The sequence below is a fragment of the Micromys minutus genome, assembly GCF_963924665.1.
Source record: "Micromys minutus genome assembly, chromosome: 7".
Lineage (NCBI taxonomy): Eukaryota > Metazoa > Chordata > Mammalia > Rodentia > Muridae > Micromys > Micromys minutus.
In genome coordinates, this window is record NC_137976.1 from 73652294 (window position 1) to 73672528 (window position 20235).

Here is a 20235-nt window from a genome sequence, read left to right on the forward strand (position 1 = left end):
ACAAGGCCAGTGCATAATCCTTTCTCTCAAATACCTGACTCCAAATTGCAAACTTTAGTCACTAAAAGGCTGGCCTGTCTGTTCTCTAACTCAACTGAAGCTAAAGGAAATCAGCTAAAAGAAAAGCCAACCTCATCTGGAAGAAGGATTAAGCATCTTCAGAGTCAGGGATCAGAAATAGGCTCCTAGGATCTAACTACAAGGAAAGGGCTAACCCAGCAATTCTGATGGCTCAGGAATGGTATGTGCAGAGATTAATACAAGGGTAGATGGTGAGTTCAGTGGGTTGGGAGGTAGGTGGCCTGGGGAAGGAGTAAGGAAAAGAGATAATCACCCGCTCTGCAGCCAGCCTCTTCATCTCTTCTTGCAGCTTGCTCAGGATGTGGAGGTTGGGCCTGTTCTTCTTGGCATACTGTTGTAGCTCTATCACACTCTTGTCAGAGGTCTCCTAGGGACCCAAAGCCTGTTCTCAGAACTGCTCAAGTAGCAGTATCCACTCAAATCAGGAGTGTAAGGGCCTAGTGAGGCACAAGTGCATACCAGTGGCCGATGTATTAAAGCATTTGTCCCTGACAAATATAGGATATAAGCACAGCCCTGGGCGCCCTGGCCTCTCCCAGACACTTTGATCACACACAACCTCTGTATGTTTATTAGCTGAGTATGAAAGTCAAGTGTTCACTATGGTAGGAACCCTCTGATGGTAGGAAGGTCATGGCTGAAGCCAACTGAGACATAACACAGTCAAACCGCCTGCCCAGCTGTTCTCTTTGGTTCTCTCCCCTTCTTGGCTTAGAGGCCGTAGCCAAGGATGCTCACTGTGTCTTAGCATGCTAGAACTCCTGGGCCAAACAAGGGCCAACCACTCTCCAGTTGAAGAAAATCTCTGCCCCTGGTTCCAGCAATGTTCCCTCTCTGCCTTAGCCCCAGACTATGTATAACAAACACTGTACCTACATGTCAACTCATGAAAAATATTTCTATTCGGACTGAAGATTCAACTCAGTGGTACAGTCCTTGTTTAGATCCCCAGAAGGGAAAGAAACCAGGGGGAAAAGTAGCCTTATATTATTTATGTTCTCCACATGGCTCCTTGGGCTCCTGCCTTGAGCAAGAACAGGGCCAAGCCTGAACCTTTGGGAATATGAAGGGGTACTGTGTTACTGTAGACTATTAGCTCAGCTCAAGGCAGGGTAGCTCAAGGGTCCATAGTAGTCTTCAGGGTCTCCACCTATATTCCTTTAAATGACAGGATCCTGATCATCCAGGTAGTTTTGGCATATATTAGGTGAAAATGTCAAAAATGCTGGTGATGCAGCTGGGTTCCATTACTACCCAACACCACTTCCCAGTATTTCCCATACCCTGTAGGTTTGGAGACTTCTTTTAAATTCTGGTATCTGGGCAAAAACCTCAGAAACAGACAATACCCACATTCATTAAGCCACTGAGAATTTTCAACTAAACAAGCGTACAGTCTTGAGGACTGCCAAAGTACTGGTTCCCGAGCCTGCACACAATTCAACACCTGGTGGCCTGCATCTACTGTCTGGTTTGTGTCAAGCCTGATAGTCTAGAAATGCTCTCATACTTAACTGCTTGGCAGATTCAAGAGGAAAATGTGGCTTGGCTGCTCCCACCCTCGGCCTGCACAATTACTGGCATAGCATAGCAGAGACGGTCATGATTAAAAGCAGTGCTGCCGAGCCTGCACCTTGGCAGCACGCCCCAAGCCAAAGCAAGAAGCAGAAGCAGAGCATGACAATCTCGTTACCTGCTTGACCATTTTGCTGCTCTCACGACCATACATGCGCAGCAAGGACCCCCAGTTCTTGACATGTGGGTGCAGCAGCTGAAGGATTTTCTGAGATGCTAATTGTTTCCCAACTCGTTTATTCTTACCTGTGAGGAAGAAAAAAACAAAAGGTGAGAAGACAGGAGAACCTTTCCTGGGAACCCAGGGAGTCTATGTAGGGCATTCCACAAGAGGTACTTTGTTACTGTGCTGGATATCATGACTCTGAGACCTTGACCTAGGTAGGTAGTAACCACCCTATTGAGCAGCTTTCAGGTGATCCATGTGAGGACTTGTGGGAAAACTATCAGTTGAGACAACAAAATGTCCTTCCCTCCACCAGCCCATTCCACCTCACTTTCCTGCAACCTAATGAGAACCAGCTACAAGCCTCCTAAAGTTTATAAGGTAGGTGTCTGGGTGGAGCCTCCATAGGACACTCTGAGCCAGGAGAGCTCTACACACTGAGAGATTCACTCAACCTTCTCACCAGCCTATTTCTGAGGGGACTGGTGTTTGTATGGTACAGCAATAGCCATAAGTAATAGGAAACATTCAGGTCTTCATGTGAGCTTGCAATTTCCCAAGGTCCTCTATGTATTACTTCACACACACACACACACACACACACACACACACACACACACACACACACACACACACCATTAATCTTTACTTGTGGTTAGTGTTTTATTTCTTTAGAAACAAGGTTTCACTATGTTGTGCAAGCTAGTGTTGAACTCAGATCTTCATGGTTTTCCTGCTGGAACTACTTGAATTCCCCACCACATTTAACTTTATATTGGCTTTTACTAAGCAAATGTAAAAGCAGAGGAAGGTGGTGCCTAGAGACCAAATCTAGGAGTGCAGATAACTGAACAGCCATCAGGAGGCACCCCAAGTCAGCTCCTCAGGAAAGCAGTCCCCCCATCTCACCAGAGACAGGTTGGTTAAATGTAATAGCAACGATGGAACAGGAGGGAGACTGCAAGCAGGATGACCACCTAGCTACTTTCAGATGAAGGAATGATGGCCAGCACACAAAATTGGTGCTTACAATGACTGTCAGTGCAGTAGTACAAGACCAGGCTACACACCCTCATATCAGAGAATGCTAGCCATTACCCAGCAGTCCTCTGAAAACATGCCAGTCATGAGGAAAGCAGGGGAGGGGACAGATTCTTACACCACCCGCGCACTGTGTGTTTGCCGCATGCCATAACATATTCGCTCTTCTGGTTTTTCCCAGGAACCACTTCAAACTTGATGGATGTGTCACCCATTCCATGGTTTCTTTTAGGAGAAAACAAAGATGACAAGACATTACTGGATGATGCTTATACATGGTGACTTCTGGGGAGGGCTACTATACAACCAAGTCCATTAATGGTTTTCCAAAGAAAACCCAACCCCTCCCTGGATGTTCTCCACACACTAATTTCAGTTACCCAGGGCTCACCTATCAGCCAGAGCCAAGGGTCTCCTGTATACCCAGGTAAACAGATAAGGACTCTACTTAGGGACATACAGCCAAGTAAAGTTTTGAGATGCTCCAGAGGAGCTTCCGTAACCTGATTCTTAATAGAGGTGTGGCTTAACCTACCTTTTAAGGCACTCATGGAGGATCTGATATGGAGACAACAATCCAGCCTTGCTTGTCAGCTCGTAGACTCGTGAATCCTCAATACTGATGTGGTTAAAATACTAAAACACAAAGCGCATGTTGGTGAATCCCAAGCAGGCCCATGTTTAGGGTTGTATCACACTGTTCCCCTCAAACGATGGACATCTTTTTTGTTACTTCAGTAAAGTATACCATCCATATTCCAGATACCCTGTTACAAGCAGAACTACTTGGGAAGGATTACAAAGTGTGGCCATGCTGGAGAAGGTAAGTCACCGGATTAGGATTTAAAGGTTTCAAAAGCCCATTCCTAGTTAGATTCATTCTCTCTTCCCTCTCCCTGCCTCCTGCTTGTGGATGACATGTGAGCTCTTAGCTACTTCTTGAACACCACGCCTGCCTGCCACCATGTCTCTTACGGTTGTGAATTGATTAACCCTTTGAAACTGTAAGCTCCAATGAATTCTTCTCTAAGTTGCCTTGGTCACAGTGTTTTGTCCGAGATATAGAAGACTAAGACATGTAGGAAGAGAAATTTTGCACAGCAAGGCTCAGGTAGGCTAGGGATAAATAGGAGAACAGCCATGAAATGCATGAGACAAAGTATAAAGGCTCAGAATTGAGTAGTTCCCAGAACTCTCCCTGCCTTGATCCCTGACTGACCTGTACTCGGTGAATAAAAGATTGCCAAACAGATCAGCTCACTATATCACAGACCACCTCTGGGCCGGGCTACAGAAACAGTACAGCCATGCACTGACAAATCTACCAGTTGATAGTGGATGACATACTCAAGATAGTCCCATAGAATTTTATAGCCTAGCAACAGAGTCATCCTAGTTTGTGTAAGTACATTCTATATGGTATCCATAAGTAAATCATCTAGAAAATATACATCTGTACCACGAACTGGATGACTTTTAACAACCACAGTGTGCCCTCTTACAACTCTAAAAGGCAAGAAGTAAAAATTCAAGGTAGTCAGCAAAGCTCTATTCCCCCTGCAGAGACTACATGGGAAGATCCAGTCTCATATGGCCTAGCTCCTTTGGCTTATGAGAGCAGAAAGTCAATCTATACTCAGTATGTTTTCTTTGTCTCCCCCCCTCTAGAAAACCAATCACAATTATTCAACCACATGTCAATAAATTATACCTATAACAACCTGGTCTCTAAAGTAAGGCCACATTCTGAAATACTAGAAATTAACCCCTCAATGGTCCTTTTCAGAGACATAACAACAACCCAAACCTAAATATACAGGAAACTTAAGAGCAAAGATGAACTTTTCAGTTGACAAGCAAATAGAGACAAAGAGCTTGAAACAAACATAAAACAATGGGGCCCACCAGGCACAGGATCTGCAGGGAGGGAAAAATCTCTAATCAGCTCAAAAGACAGTGGGGTCTGCAGAGCCCTAGAGCCTAGAGCTTGGGTCACATGAATAAACTAAGTCAAGACTTCTCTAGAATGATGTCTGAATAGTTTCCTCTCTGTCGGCACTGCTCCAGTGACAGCAGTGTAGAGGAAGTTCTAGTCCAGCCACGAATAGTAAACATAAACTCCAACTGTTGTGGTTTGGTTATTGTCTTCAAACAGGAATCAAAAGATGCCTCTGCCTTCAAAATGTAGGGAAACCACCACGATTTAGACCCTGGAACTAACTACAAGAACAAGTAAGGAAGTCAACTGATTAGCAGCATATGCTATGCACAACCTATATAACCCAGTTCTAACTGGCCATTAGTACCTGACCATCAGGGCACAGCAGGCAGATGGCCAGTTTACCCCCAACCTCAACTCTTTCCTGGAAGAACCTGAGCATACTCATTGGAGAACATACACTCAGAAACACAAAGATGTCTGTATCTGGTATAAAACTCTGAGCATAAAGCCCACAGCAAGTATCTCTGGAGAGTCTCTCAAGTACAATCAAATGACAGCCTAGGAGACTGGAGTGCCCAGAGCCCATAGATGACAAAGAAGCACAAGTTGCTCACTGACAGCCCATGAAAACTATAATCTAAGTTGGGTGATACTGACACATGCCTTTAATCCCAGCACTTGGGAGGCAGAGGCAGAGGCAGGTGAATCTCTGAGTTCAAGGTCAGTCTGGTCTACAGAGTGAGTTCCAGGACAGCTGGGGCTATACAGAGAAACCCTGTCTCAATGCCCTGCCTTCCCCTCTCCCCCCATCAAAAAAACAAAACACCCACCCAACAAAACAAAACAAAAAGCTACAATCTAGATACCAAGGAACAATATCTTGAAAATCAGACTTCTGAAACAGCCTTCAGCAATATCCACTCAAGAGTGTCAAATCTGTGGTTATAAACTAACCCACTAAGAAAACTTGAGGTCCAGATGACTTCATTGATAATAACCACTCCATATTTAAGGAGGAAAAATATCAATTCCATACAAACTCAAAGAGAATACTTCATAACTTATGATGCTTCATAGTTTATGATAAGTTAATACCATATTAACACCAGGAGAAAGTACAAAACCAAACCAATCAAAACCTATACAAGAGTAACCTTTGCAAACACAGATGGGAAAACTATGAAGAATATCATAGTGGTGTATGCATGCCTATATGCCCATCATTCAGGAGAATTAGGCAGAAGAATTCTCAGTTCCATGCCAGCCTGGCCTATATACATAAACCCTGTCACAAATAACATACTGATCTTGGCAGAACACATCAATGGTAGACTTCTGTGAGTTCAAGGATAGCCTTGGTCTACATAGTAAGTTCCAGGCTAGTCAGTACTACATAGTGTATCCCTATCTCAAACAAACAAGGAACAGGCAAGATGGCTCAATGAACAAAGTGCTTGTTGAGCAAGCCTGGCAATTTGAATTTAACCCCTAGAATTGATATAAAGGCAGAAGGAAAGAACAAAGTTGTCCTCTGACTTACACACACACACACACACACACACACACACACACACACACTGAGCTGACAAATGGAAAAGTATAAATGGAAACTATCAGTACAAAGAAAGGAATGTATACCATACCAAGTAGGACTATTTCAGGGATGCATGTTTTAAAAGAATCAACATAATTAACTATACTAACAAATTAACATATCAAACCATAAATAAGATCATAGGCATGGTACAAAGAAAGACATCTGACAGAAATAAAATGGCATTTTAAGTTAAACATGATCAACAGGGGCAGAGGAGACCTTTCTCAACCCAATAAAGAATTACTATGAGAACTTCACAGACATCACACTCAGTAGTAAGAACTGGATGCTACCCTTTGAAATGAGAAACAAACACCTTTACTATCACCATTTCTATTCAACAATAGCAGGAACAATTAGGGTAGGACATCCAGACTGGCAAGATAAGAGACCACAGTCAACACAATCCTGTAAACAGATGAATTACCTTTCTGTTGCTGCGTTAAAACACAATGACCGAAAATCAACTTATATAATAAAGAATTTTTTGAGGCTTACAACTCCAGAGGTTAAGAGTCCATCATGACAGGGGGACATGGTAGTAAGTGGCAAGAACGGTAGCAGGAACAGGAAAGCTAAAAGATCATATTTCAAACACAAGCATGAATAAGAGAAAGTAGACTGGAAGTAGGCAAGGCTATGAATTCAAAAATCTCTCCAAACTGTACCACCAGCTGAGGACTAAATTTGTGCCTATGGGGGACACTTCTTATTAAGCCACCACAAAAGATGATCTCAAAACTTACAAGAAAAACGATGAGAACTGTTACATGAATTCAGGAAGTGTTTACATTACAATCCAAACAGCAAGTTGTTTACATTTACATGCTAGCAACAAAATAAAACCAAAGGACTACTTGCTATAGTGAACAATCTAAGAATAAAATGTGAGCAGGGTACGTGTGATGATAGGGTTTGTAGAGGTGAAAACATCTAAAATGTGAATAAAATAACCAATAAAAAATATGAAAAATAGAAAAAATTAAAACAAAAGCAAAGGTTAATAAACCTACTACTAGTATAGGGAAACCACTGACCAATAATCTAAAGGAACTGACTCAGTAGACATAGTATAAAAAAATGCAGATAGATAAGACTCAAGAATACAGATACAAGGCTGGAGAGATGGCTCAGTGGTTAAGAGCACTGGCTGCTCTTCCAGAGGTCCTAAGTTCAAATCCCAGCAACCACATGGTGGCTCACAGCCATCAGTAATGGGATCTGATGGTGAGTACAGCTATGGTGTACTCACATACATTAAATAAATAAATCTTTGTTTATAAAAAAAAAAGAAAGAAAAAGAGAATACTTTGCAATTATTATGTAGGAAAAATATAAGTTAAACTCTAAACTATTCAAAATGTACAAGTTCAAGTCTCACCTCTTAGTACCTCAGAGAGTGAGTGGGTAAGTGAGCCCCATGTGAGGACTCAGCCCTATTCTAGAAGTCATTCTTTACAAACAGAAAATCCAGAGATTCCTTCAAGGAAAAGCATAAACATGAAATAGCCATCCCAAAAACCAGATGCCTCTGTTTAGTATCTAGAAGAAACTAACTGACAAACATGACACTATTTTGGACTTCTAACGTCCAGAACCAAGGCAACTACACTTCTGTGGTTTAATCTGTCTAGTTTTTGATACTTTGCTATAGTAGCACCGCTAAACAAATAGTAACAGCAACAACTTTGGGAAGGTACACAAATTGTTAAGTATAGATGATCCTACATGGGGGAAGAACAGGAAATAGAAACTATTCCTGAAACTTCAAATTACCCATCATAAAAAGCATAGACTAGCAGGCTTTGTGGTGGCATATGCCTTTAATGGGGGTTAGGGGGCTTCATACACACCTTTAACTCCAACACTTGGGAAGCAGGAATAAGTGGATCTCTATGAGTTTGAGGCTATTCTGGGGGATAGGAAGAACAAATTCTGGTCCTCAAGTATTCAATAATGTCTCCAGCTTCTAATTTTATTTTTTTTTATTTAGTTTTATCATTTTTAATTATGCTTGTATGTATATGAGTCAGTGTGCCCAGGAAACCCAGAAGTATTGAATCTCCTGGAACTGGAAGTACTGGTTGTAACCCACCCAAGGTTTTGGTCCAAACTTAGGTCCTTTGCAAGAAGTGTTCTTAATCACTAATGGCACATGCATGTAATCCCAGTACTGGGAGGCAGAAGAAAGTCGATCAGGTAGGTCAGCCTGATCTACATAGAGTTCCAGGATAGCAAGGCTACATAGTGAAACACTGTCTTAAAACACACACAGAAGAAGGAGTGGGGATGAAGTTGGATTTATGACTCAGGGACGGAGTTCTTGTCTGGAATGTCTAAGGCCCTAGATCCTCTTCCTAACACGAGATGGAAGACAAAATGGGGATTCACTAGAGGTGTTTCCTAGTAGATTCAAATAGGCAAAAGAAATATCACCAAACATGAAGGTAGGTCTATTGAGATTATCTAGTCTGAGGAACAACAATAAAAATAAGGCAGAGTTGCAGAAACCTTTAGGACAAATTAAAATTACCATTAAATATAAAAATTTGTAGCCAGAAAGTAGTGGTACACACCTTTAATTCAGTACTCAGATCTCTATGAGTTGAGGCCAGCCCAGTCTACAGATCAAGTTGTAAGACAGCCAAGGCTGCATATCAAAACCTGATATGGAGGGGGGTAATTACACTATCCCATGTGGTGGGTTCTTGCTTTTAATTCTAAGACAAAGGCAAGTTGTTGCAGTAAATATTAAAATGATGGTTCAACCTTTTATCCTGCACTTTGCCTGCTCCCACGCAGGGCCATCTGGCACATCTGGGATCTCTAACTTGGTGGCCTTATGCAGCTTCTATGAACTCTAGTACAGTTCACCCTGCTGCCCCTTAGCTGCTTCCGTCCTGGGTGGATACGACCAACCCAGCATGTTCCTTTTCTCCACTGCCTGGCACAAACATGACTCCAAAGCCTGGTAGCTTATCAAACAGGTTTATATGTCAAATTCTCAATTCACAAACTCTCTTCACAATAAACTTACAACCAATGGACACAGATACAAACTGCCCTTTTACATGAGATAAAAAGACCCATAGAAACCCTTTGAAATAATAAAAACAACCTCATCAAGCTAGAGATGTGCCGAGAGAAACATTCACATCTGCCTCCATCTCTGTTCCTCCCCGAATCTCTTCCATTTTCCTAGCCTTTCCTCCGGATACCTCTCCACTGTCCACATCCAGCAGGTGGATGTGAGTTCAAGGTCAACCTGATCTATGTAGTTGAGTTCTAGGACAGCCAGAGACAATTAAATAATAGACTCTGTCTCCAAAAGGGGGGGGGGGGCAGCTAAATAAATCCCAAGTGGAATAAACTTATGAATCTGTTTGTAGACTTATACATTGAAGGCCAAACAGAGCTTCTTGAAAGCAGAAGAGAATCTATTCAGCGGACACAAAAAACTCAGAGGTTAACAAGCAATGTTTGTTTTAGACCTTATATAGATTAGTAAAGTACTCTGCCATCAAGTTATGCCCCAGTCTTTGGTGTTTTATTTTTTTAAACAGGTTTTCCTGCCTAGCCCAGGATGAGCTTAAATTTGTGATAGTTCTATACACAAAACAGTTTCTTATCAGAAACCAGAAAGAGTGAAAGGCAGTATTGGCTAGAAAGTTAATCAACTAATTCTTTATCTAGGGCTATCAGGAAGGCTAAGTAGATAACAGTGCCTGCCACCAAGTCGACTGTCTACACTCAATCCCAAGAACCAATATAGTAGAAGGAGAGAACCAACTCTCACAAGTTGTCCTCTGATTTTCGTGCACAAATAAATGTAAGGAAAATATTAGGGAAAAAGTCCTGTAATCAAGCACTTCCTAGCTTGCTCGCTGGTGTCATGGAGGGGAAATATCTCAGGAGGGGTCTTATATGCCATTAAACTGGGGAGAGAAGATCCTGCATTTTCCTATCTCCAAAGTTCAAAGTTCTTCACTGGCAAAGTTGACTACCCAAAAATAAAGGTGGAAATGATGTGGCAAAGAGGTTGGAAGGAGGAAAAATAATGTATTAATCTTTTAACTAAAGAAAAAAAAATTAATGCACGTGAACCTGGGAAACTGGATGTGAATTAGGTTCAAACAGATATACTTTGATGGTACATGGCAATTGCATCAGATGGAAGCCTAGAGCAAGCAGATAAGGAAGCTGAAAACCAAATGCTAATAAGAGGGAGCTATCTAGGTGTGAATACAAGTGAATGCAGGACAGAACTGAGGCCAGGGCAGTTAGGATGAACCCTTTGGGTAGACAGTGCAGACTGCTTTGAACTCACTGCTTGAGGGTGGAGAAAAAGAAACTGCTATTGGGCAGAATTTTCCACCCAGGTCTGGGAAGACAACTCAAGTAGCTGACAAAGTGTTTTCTGCATAAGCATGAAATCTGGGGTTCAATTCCCCAGAACAAGCATGGTGGTGACGTAGGCATGAAAGACAGACTTATCCCTAGAACTTGCCAAGCAACCGAATCTACTCCAAGCCAGAAAAAACCTCTGAAAAAAGGTAGCTAGCACCTAAGACACACCTGAGGCTATTCTCTGTGTCTGTGTGTACATGGACATGTACACACACGAAAGAACGTTCTACCACACACCCACCAGCAGAGGGCCTCTGGTGCTCAATGGGAGACATCCTTTAGCTATGAGGCTAATACAAGCAGTCTGAGGGAGGCTCTTGCACTTCCAGCATAACTAGGCCTACATAACAGGACTTCAACCTAACAATAAGCCTGAGAAAAGCTCTTTTCTGAATTGTTTAGGACTTCACTCACCTATAAAACCAGCATGGAGAAAAATGAATCATCCTTTCTCTTGTCCTCAGCAAGAAAGAATAAAGATGTTTTGTTGGTTCCCTTCCTTTTTCTTTCCTTTTGTATTGTCTTACTTTTCTATGTGTTCCTGTATGATCACTTAAGTTTTCTTTCAATTTTTATTTTTGGTTTGATTTGACACGGGTTTCATATAGCTCAAACTGATTTGAGCACCTACATCTGTTGTTGTTCTGGTCCTCTTGCCTCTACTTCCCAAGTATTAGGGCTGCAGGCACACACTATCACACCATACCAAGCCAGGACTTTCTCTTATGCCTTCACCCCATGTATCTTTTCTCTTTTTCTTATTTTACTGTCTTTCTCCTTCCCTCACAGTTAAATGTCGTTAAGGGTCACAGATGGTTCAATGGCAAAAGCACTTGTCACATAAGCTTGAGGGGGAATTCTGTCCCAGAATGCATATGGTGGAAGGAAAGGACTTACTCCCTCAGGTTGTTCTTCTACCTTCACACTTGCAACCACACACATACATAACCATCAAAGTAAATAATACATCAATGTAATGTAAAAACACAACTGTTTTTAGAGAGACTGCTTTCTCTCTTAGTGCAAATGGGAAACATACCCCAAGAACCCAACAAGACTCCACTAACAAGACTCCCATATAACTTAAAAGCCAAGCAACACAATTCCTAAAAATGTTCATGATTCCTTCATAACTGAATCCAAAGATAACAAAAGGGTTCAAAGGCCAAAGAACTTTGGTTGTAAAATGACCACAAGAAAATTAGAAAAGACAATAAATCAATTTAAAAGACTAAAACTTTTTTGCTACGAATAGCTATAAAACCATATTTATCCTAAAAGGTTTCTACAGGACAGGATTTTAGATAGTTATAACAACAATCTCAATCTTATACACTCTGCCCGATTCATTTCCATCATAGACCTACATATGTAACATATACAACTGAAGGGTAAAAGTCCTCAAGACTGTCTTCTGTTTTCACAAAGGTACGTGAGTTCCTCTTACAGGCCAATGATCACACATTTGGCATGGTGCACACCCTGGTTGAGGCAATGGGGTCAGTGGCTATATGGTAGTTGTAGCTCCCAGGAGAACATGGTCACCACACTTACCTCCAGTTCCTCAGTGTCTTTAGGCTTCTCCTCAGAGGTCTGTTTAACAAAGTCAGGAATGAGGATTTCCAGTGTGGCTCGGGCTACAAAAAGGAAAAATCTGAGGTGAGGGAAACCCAAAAGAAAACAGTGAGCCTACATGCTGGTTCCCACACTGCCAAAAGCAGCAACAGCACTTTAAAAGGTAGAATTATGGGGGGATAAAGAACAAGTGAATCCTAAAAGAGGGACAGTGAGATGATACAAGTATTGCATGCCAATTTTACCAAGGGAGGAACTTATATCTTCTTCTGTGTTTTTAGAGGAATCAAGTTGTAGTATATGAAAAAAAAAATAGCTTGGTAAAACATGCACAGAAGGAGGACTGAAGGCTGCTACAGGCCACAACACATGGAGAGCAGCTACTAAGAATAGGTACTATGGGCGTATCTGAGGAACTCTGTTAAGAATCATATGTAAGGACCATGAACAGGCCACTACCCATCACAACGGGGGAAGAAGGCATGCAATAAATAGGCCATGGACTAATTGCTGTCTGGTCCAGCACAGCACTGTTGGTAAGACATCCCAGCATAAGTTTGTAATAAAGACCAAACAGTGCAGATGTCTAGAGTGAGTAGCTGAATATTGGTGGAAGACACAAAATCTAGAACAGACAGGTAATAGCTTAGAGATAAGCCTCAGGGGGTTTCCATTCATCTGCCAGGTCCTACCTTAAAAGTTATCTGTTCAAAGACTTGACGAGTTGTTGAACTGAAGTCTTTTTATACTGAATCCTTCTAAAATGTACAGAAGCTAGAGACTAGATCAGTGATAAAGCACTGTGGACCTGGCTCAGTTCCTAACTCTGCTTGAGTAAGTTAGCAAAATAGATTATCAGGACATCTTGGAGACTGAGGAAGAATATGTAAGCTAAGGCCAAAGGAACAGAGGACAGCCAGAAACTTGATACAGAAAAACTTATTGTCTTCAGCAATGGCCACTAAAAACAAACAGCAGAGAAACTAATTCTCAGAAAATCCTTCCCCTTACCCCAAGACCCAGTAAGACTGAGAAAACTCAGTTTTCCTGTTCTGTACAGAAACCAGTTTTGGAAGACAAAAATCTCATAAAGTTCAAGAATGGCCCTGTATGTGCCAGGGCCAGAAATATACCTAACACTAATAATCCATAATATACTTCACTGCTCAGAAGAACCCAAATAACCCCAATGCTGTCAAAATGGCTTGCTGCAAAAATGCTATCTCTGAATAGAAGCAGAAGGCAAAGATATAATACAGTGGGTCTAAAACAAAACACCAGTTCTTTGGATGAACACTGTGTGCAGTGACTGTCTAATCCCCAATTTAAAGTATGAAGGACTCAGAAAATAATTTATACAAATATAGAAACCCCTCAAGATGGTGACAGCATACAATCTGTCTTTTCTCTTTGCATGCCCACATTTTGCTGTTTAAAAACAAACTAGAATGCCAGGTGTGGTAGTGTATGCTTTAGACCTAGCATTCATACACTCATCTCAAAAACAAGAATAAAAAAACACACTTGAGATGGCTCAGTGGTTAAGAGCACTGACTGCTCTTCCAGAGGTCCTGAGTTCAATTCCCAGCAGCAACATGGTGGCTCACAACCATCTGTAATGAGATCCGATGCCCTCTTCTGGTGTGTCTGAAAAGTTACTATGTACTTATATATAATAAATAAATAAATCTTTAAAAAAAATTTACATGTGCCTTATATGGCCCAGTTAGATCTAAGCACCCAAATTTGCATTTAGCTGGAGCAAGAACAGAAAACACTACCTCTGCTGTTATTTGGTAAAAAGAGGCCCTCTAATGTAAAGACTCACTTTGAAAAAAAATAAAAATCTTATTGTTCTTGAAACACAGCCTTAGCTGTCCTGGAACTTACTCCATAGACCAGGCTGGCCTCAACCTCAAAGAGATCTACCTGTCTCTCCCTCTCAAATAGTGGGATTAAATGTGTGTTACCACACATACCTGGCTAGAATCTTAGTTATATGTATATGTATGAGCAGAAGCCAGAGACACTAGATCCCCTGGAGCTGGAGTTAAAGGACTGGTAAGATGCCCCATATGGGTTCTGGGAATTATGGGGATTTGACTGAGAATACCCTCCCCCGCCCCCAACCTTCTAGTCTCCAGATTTTGAATGCTTAGTCCCTAGGGAGTAGAACATTTGGAAAGAATTCTGAGACATAGTCTTGTCTGTCAGTCTGTCTGTCTCTCTGCCTCATGCTTGTGGATGCAATAAAAACTTTAAGGTACTGCTCCAATGTCTGCCTGCTGCCAATGATGGTGTGGGTCACTCTCTGAAACCAAAAGCCCCAATTAAATGCTTTATTCTAAAGCTGCCTTGGGGTCATGATGCTTTGTCATAGCAGTAGGAAAGTAACTAAGACAGGAACCAAAATTGGTCCCCGTAAAAGAGTACTACATGGTCTTAACTATTGAACCATCTTTCTAACTCATCAACTCTTTACTCTCTTAGTTTACAATAAACACATACTTGATATATTTTTGTCTTCGATGGTGCAAGAGATCAGAGGTTAAGAGCACTGAATGCTCTTCCAGAGGTCCTGAGTTCAATTCCAGAGATCAGACATAGTCTAAAGCTTAATTATATTCGCAACCCTGAGTTTTAAGACAGCATTGCTCTATAGCCAAGACTAACCTGAAATTCACAATGGTCGAAGATTACAGTCATTTTCTATAAAGTACTCTTATGTTTTATAAAAATCAATGTACAGGGCAGAAGAGATGACTCAATGAGTGTTAAAGGCAGTTGAGGCTCTGGGTGTGGTTCTCAGCACCCATATCAAGTGGCTTATAACTGCCTTTAATTCCAAAATCAAAGGATCCAGTGACCTAGTAGTAGACATGTTTGTGTGTACAAACACACACATACCCCAAAATTAAATCTTTTTTAAAACGCATCTTTAAAAGTGAAATAGGTAAGATAAATAAATGTCTTACCTCTACCCATAAAAATCTACACACCATTATTCAGTCCCTTGCTAATCAGAGATGAAGACCCAGCATGCAGCATGTCTCTGGGATACCAAATGTGATGTTTATACTGATTACCAACTTCTGGGCATGCTTGTGACGATTATACTTGTGAAAGAATATCTAGATATGCTAAACGGAGGTGGCAAAACACACCGTAATGGTAAGTGGCGCCATTCCATGGGCTGAGGTCCTATGCTGAACAAAAGGGGAAAGGAAGCTCCTGACTACAGATGCCATTTCAGCAGCACCCACAAGCTCCCACATTAAGCCTTTCTCACCAGGATAAACTGATGAGCCAAAACAAGCACTTTCTTAAGTTACTTTTGTAAGGCTATCTTATCACAGCAACAGGAAAAGTAGCTGATATACCAAGTACCAAGCAAACCACATTACCAGCTTTATTCTTCGCAAGTTTTTTGCTGCTTGCAGTTCCAGATCCGTAAGTCACACCATCAATGGTCACGGAGGCACCAAAAGGCTCACTTGGATTCTCTTAAAATTAAAATTACTGGTTTTAAAACAGTTGCCAAAACATTAAAAGCATGCTAACACAAAGTCAGCCAGCCCTGACAAGATACCCCTGAATAAATCATGTCTATGCTTGTCTGAGATGCTGAGACAAGGTTGGAAACCACAGACAGCAAAGGACACAGATGGGAAAGTTGTAGAGTAAGGGGCACTATGGGAAATTATCCAAAGGGGAAGCAGAAGCTGAAAACAGAGCTGCCTAATACAGGGACAAAGTAGGAATGAGGTTTCTGAAAGACAAACAGTACTGTCAAGAACAGCAAAGCATAGGATCAAGGACATCTGAGAAACAGCCACCCTGCCCCCCAAAATAAGTGATCCCAGGTCTCAGCTCCCAAGGGCAACCACACTGGCATTCATAAATTGTTCAGAAGAAACCACAGAAGACAGCTGGCAGGCAGAAAGTGTTGTGAGATCAAGGCTTCTTCATCATTGGAGAATGGGGAGTGGTGGACACAGGACAGGAAAATCCAGAAAGAACTCAAGCACAGCAAAAAGGTCTTTATTACAGACTGTTCTTAACAACAGTCAGAAGCCACCAAGGCACACCAGAGAAGACAAGAAAATGGGAAGGGGGAAAAAGGACAAACTCAAAGGGAAAAGAGCAATCTCTCCTCTTAAAGACAAGGGTCACTGATGTGAGAATAAGACCCACTGCTCCACACTTCTCTTTCTCCTTGCCGTGCATGTCTATCCAACCCACCGGATCCGTGTGCTCACTCCCACCTCCAGCCATGACCAAAATGATGTATGAGACTCTTCAGGACTAAGATGGGTTTGAACTTACCACATTCAAAGAAATTATAAACAGGGCGGACCTTGAGGACACGTTGCATGTATTCGTGCAGGATGCAAACCTCAGACTTCCCATTGGGATTGATGACAAACTCTGTGACAAAAAGAACTATCTCAGGTAAACTCAGGAACTATACTCATCAGGGGCTTACCACTGTGAACATGGAAACCTCTGCATTACCAAAAAAAAAAAAACACACCTTTGGGGTAAGTGCAACTCATAAACACAGACTAAGCACATTAAAATAATAATAGCATGCTCCATCTGTTGGTGCTGACAGTACAAGCCTGCTCACCTTTCTTTGTGGGTGCATCTTGCACAGACAGAGTGATCAACTTCTGGTTGGCTGGCAATATGGGCCTCTCTGACTCGGCCTGCTTCCGCTTCATCTCACGGTTGAACTGACGACGCTCAGCCCAAGTCCTGAATTTTTTCACAGTTACTTGCTCAAAGTCAAAACGCTTCTCCAGGTAATTACGAAATTCCTCCAGATCTGTCCAAGACACACCAGAAAACTACATTATCAGATCTCCAAAGCTAAGAATCACGTTTTCCTCAGCCCTGTATAGAATAGCAACGCCATTAAAAAGTTCAAGACACACAATACAGATTTCCCTTTCCCCATCCCTTTCAAAAGCAGGGAAAGTAAAAACCTAAGTCCTTTCACAACTACTTCAAATCATCCTGGCTAGACTTTTATGGAAAAAATCTTGGGCGTATCATTACTGTATCTGGACTAAGAAAGAACAACACAAAAATGATATGGGGGGATTAAAATAAACAAAGCAAACAGACAAAACACTAGTCTTCAGGCTTTCCCCTTAACAAAAAAATGAGTATTAGGCTAGAAGAAACTGAATACATACACAAAAAAACAGCAAGCACCAGAATCCCAAGAGCAAGTGTCTACCACCATTCCACTCTTGCCTCTGGCCCTTTAAAATCAGTAACAAATCATACCTAGTTAGCTCTCCACCTCCTCAGGATTTTGCACTGATGCACCTCTTCCCAAACCACTTTACACACCACTCAAAAGCAGCTTCCTCTCTCTGCAACCCTTCCAGGACACCTCACACCAACAGCATTAAAAAAAAAAAAAAAAAGCCTAATGCTGAAAACTGCATGTCCTCTTTAGAAGTAATTTCTGACACCATCAGAGAACTAAGGGATAGAACTAAGCTAAAGGCTTAAGACAAAGTGAGAAATACAAGCTATAACCAGAAAAATGCAAAACTCAAGAGCACTTCCCAGTACTTGAAAGGCAAAGAGGCAGAAACAGAAGAGGAGGGAACTGGCCAAGAAGAATGGCAGTTTCTTGGTGCTGAATGTATGATTGCAGGCTCATTCTAAGCACATCAGATATATTTAAACAATGTTACATGAGCACACTATATTGAAAGAGCAAGACTTCAGAGGTCACATAAAAACCAGAAAGGCTAGTTGGCAGTGACATGTCATCTCTTCTGAAGTTTTTGGCAGTTAAATCCAACAGAGCTGAGGGTTAGGGGCTGGGGGCCTCATTCAAGCCTTTTCTTAAAAGCAGAGGAAGGACTTGTCAGGCTTATGAGCTATATAGGCAAAAGTCCCCCCTCAGATACCATCAGGAATTAGGATGCACAGCATATAAGAGTGAAACTCGGGCTGGAGAGATGGCTCAGTGGTTAAGAGCACCAACTGCTCTTCCAGAGGTCCTGAGTTCAAATCCCAGCAACCACATTGTGGCTCACAACCAGCTGTAAAGAGATCTGATGCCCTCTTCTGGTGTGTCTGACAGCTACAGTGTACTAATACATAATAAATAAATAAATCTTAAAAAAAAAGTGAAACTCAGGTAGCAAGGAGGAAAGAAAGCTCTTCAGAATACTTACCAACTGATTCATCTTTGCACACCTCAACTTTAGCCTTCACTTGTCCCAGGGCTCCAGCAGCTGCCTCAGCCCCCAGTGGGTCCTTCTCATCCAGAGACCCTGAATCTCCACCCATGGAGTCAGGCTCTTCCAGAGGAAAATCCAACTCTGCAGATCGTCCAAGGGCCTTGACAGGTGACACCTCTCCACTAAGGGCAAGATCACAGCTTTGCTCTCGTTCCTCATTGTCCTTCATTTTCTTATAATGTAGACAGGGAATACTGCTTAGAGGAGGATCATGTTTCTGTAGATAGTAACATTGAAACAGGTTATCAGGACAACTTGAAGTCTGTCTGACTGTACTTTAACACAGGTTGACAATCACTGAAAACTAACAAGCCTAAATGTCTGACAGATGACTCCCCTACCCGTATGCTTCCTGTTCCCAAGAAGTAGGGTCTGGACCAGGTGACCACTCGTGACTCTCTGTGCAGGTATACAGGGACTCCAGAGTTATGAAAAGTCATGATCCATCCATCGGGTAATGGTTCTGTAGGTGGACGGCCACGACCTGCATAGAGCACAAAAACATCCTGCAATCAATTTCTTCACAAACAAAAAATTGTCAGACAAAGCCTCTTGAACATGTTTTTGTATTTGTGTGGGTTTTGCCAAGTTTCCATCTACTTGATGAACCCTAATTGCACCCATAGGATAGTATATGGAACAAGGTAAGGACTTCTACATGGAGAACCAATGCCCAAGAAGCCCTAGTTCAAGGCAAGTCCCTATCCTAGCTTTTTGCCCCCACACTTGGGAGAACACAGAACACTGGAATTCTCCTACCTGCCAATCCTAACAGTACCGGAGTGAGTAAGCTTAGCTAATAAACTGCAATGTATCAGCCACTGTTCCTGGAGAACAGGTGCATGTCGCTGAATAACACTATCTTACTGCCATATGCCAAACCCTGTGCTTAATTCCACAAACAAAGCAAGTTAGAGAGATGTCTCAGCAGTTATAAAAGAGCACTTACTGCATTTCCCCCCTTTGTGGGGCTAGGTGGATTTTTTCTGAGATAGGGTTGCTTTGTGCATCCCTGGCTGACCTGGAACTCACGCTAGCCTTAACTCAGAGACCATTCTGTCTTGAGTGCTGGGATTTAAGGCATGGGCCACCATCACCTGGCATTCTACATAGCTTGTGAGATACTGACTGCTTCCAATCCTTTCTTTGCTTTACTGGCAGTTTTAAGTACCAGACTTGTTTTCAGTTTGCCTCTCTTCAAAGATAAAATACCAGGGAGAAAGGAAAAAAAAAAAAAAAAAAAAAACCAAAGACTTAACAAAAATACCTTAATACTAATACCTGTTCTTAAAGGTATGAAGAGCATTGTATCAAGAAACTAAGGAAAAAATATATAAATGAAACCTAAACATGAGGCATCACTTAAAAGGGGGCTACTGACTTGGCAAAAGCAACAGTGTGCTAACCAAGACCTATGCTATGCTCAACACCAGTCACCGTCAGTGTAGACCCAGAGGGAATTCTGCAGTCAGAAGTATGCCATGAGTATGCCTTCCAGAAAATTGACTGAAGGTGAGCTGCTTCACACAAACAATGGGACAATTCAGGAGAAGCAAAAACCAGAATGTAGGCCCCAGCACAA

At 41.9% G+C, this 20235-nt stretch overlaps 1 protein-coding gene across 2 annotated transcripts in view; it reads right to left on the reverse strand.

The window, feature by feature from the left end:
• The window catches only part of DGCR8 (DGCR8 microprocessor complex subunit), a 29653-nt gene that overhangs the window by 2285 nt on the left and 7133 nt on the right, over window positions 1-20235 (reverse strand). Inside the window, exons 4-13 of one of the 2 annotated variants that reach the window (XM_080919431.1) lie at window positions 18995-19137; window positions 18588-18870; window positions 17015-17212; window positions 16711-16812; window positions 15789-15887; window positions 12364-12446; window positions 3399-3499; window positions 2982-3088; window positions 1775-1902; window positions 335-448 (exon numbers count right to left, since the gene is read on the reverse strand). In XM_080919431.1, the coding sequence (XP_080775557.1) occupies window positions 335-448; window positions 1775-1902; window positions 2982-3088; window positions 3399-3499; window positions 12364-12446; window positions 15789-15887; window positions 16711-16812; window positions 17015-17212; window positions 18588-18870; window positions 18995-19137 (1358 nt within the window). The remainder of the gene's footprint in view (window positions 1-334; window positions 449-1774; window positions 1903-2981; window positions 3089-3398; window positions 3500-12363; window positions 12447-15788; window positions 15888-16710; window positions 16813-17014; window positions 17213-18587; window positions 18871-18994; window positions 19138-20235) is intronic. The other variant, XM_080919432.1, reaches the window with a different exon arrangement.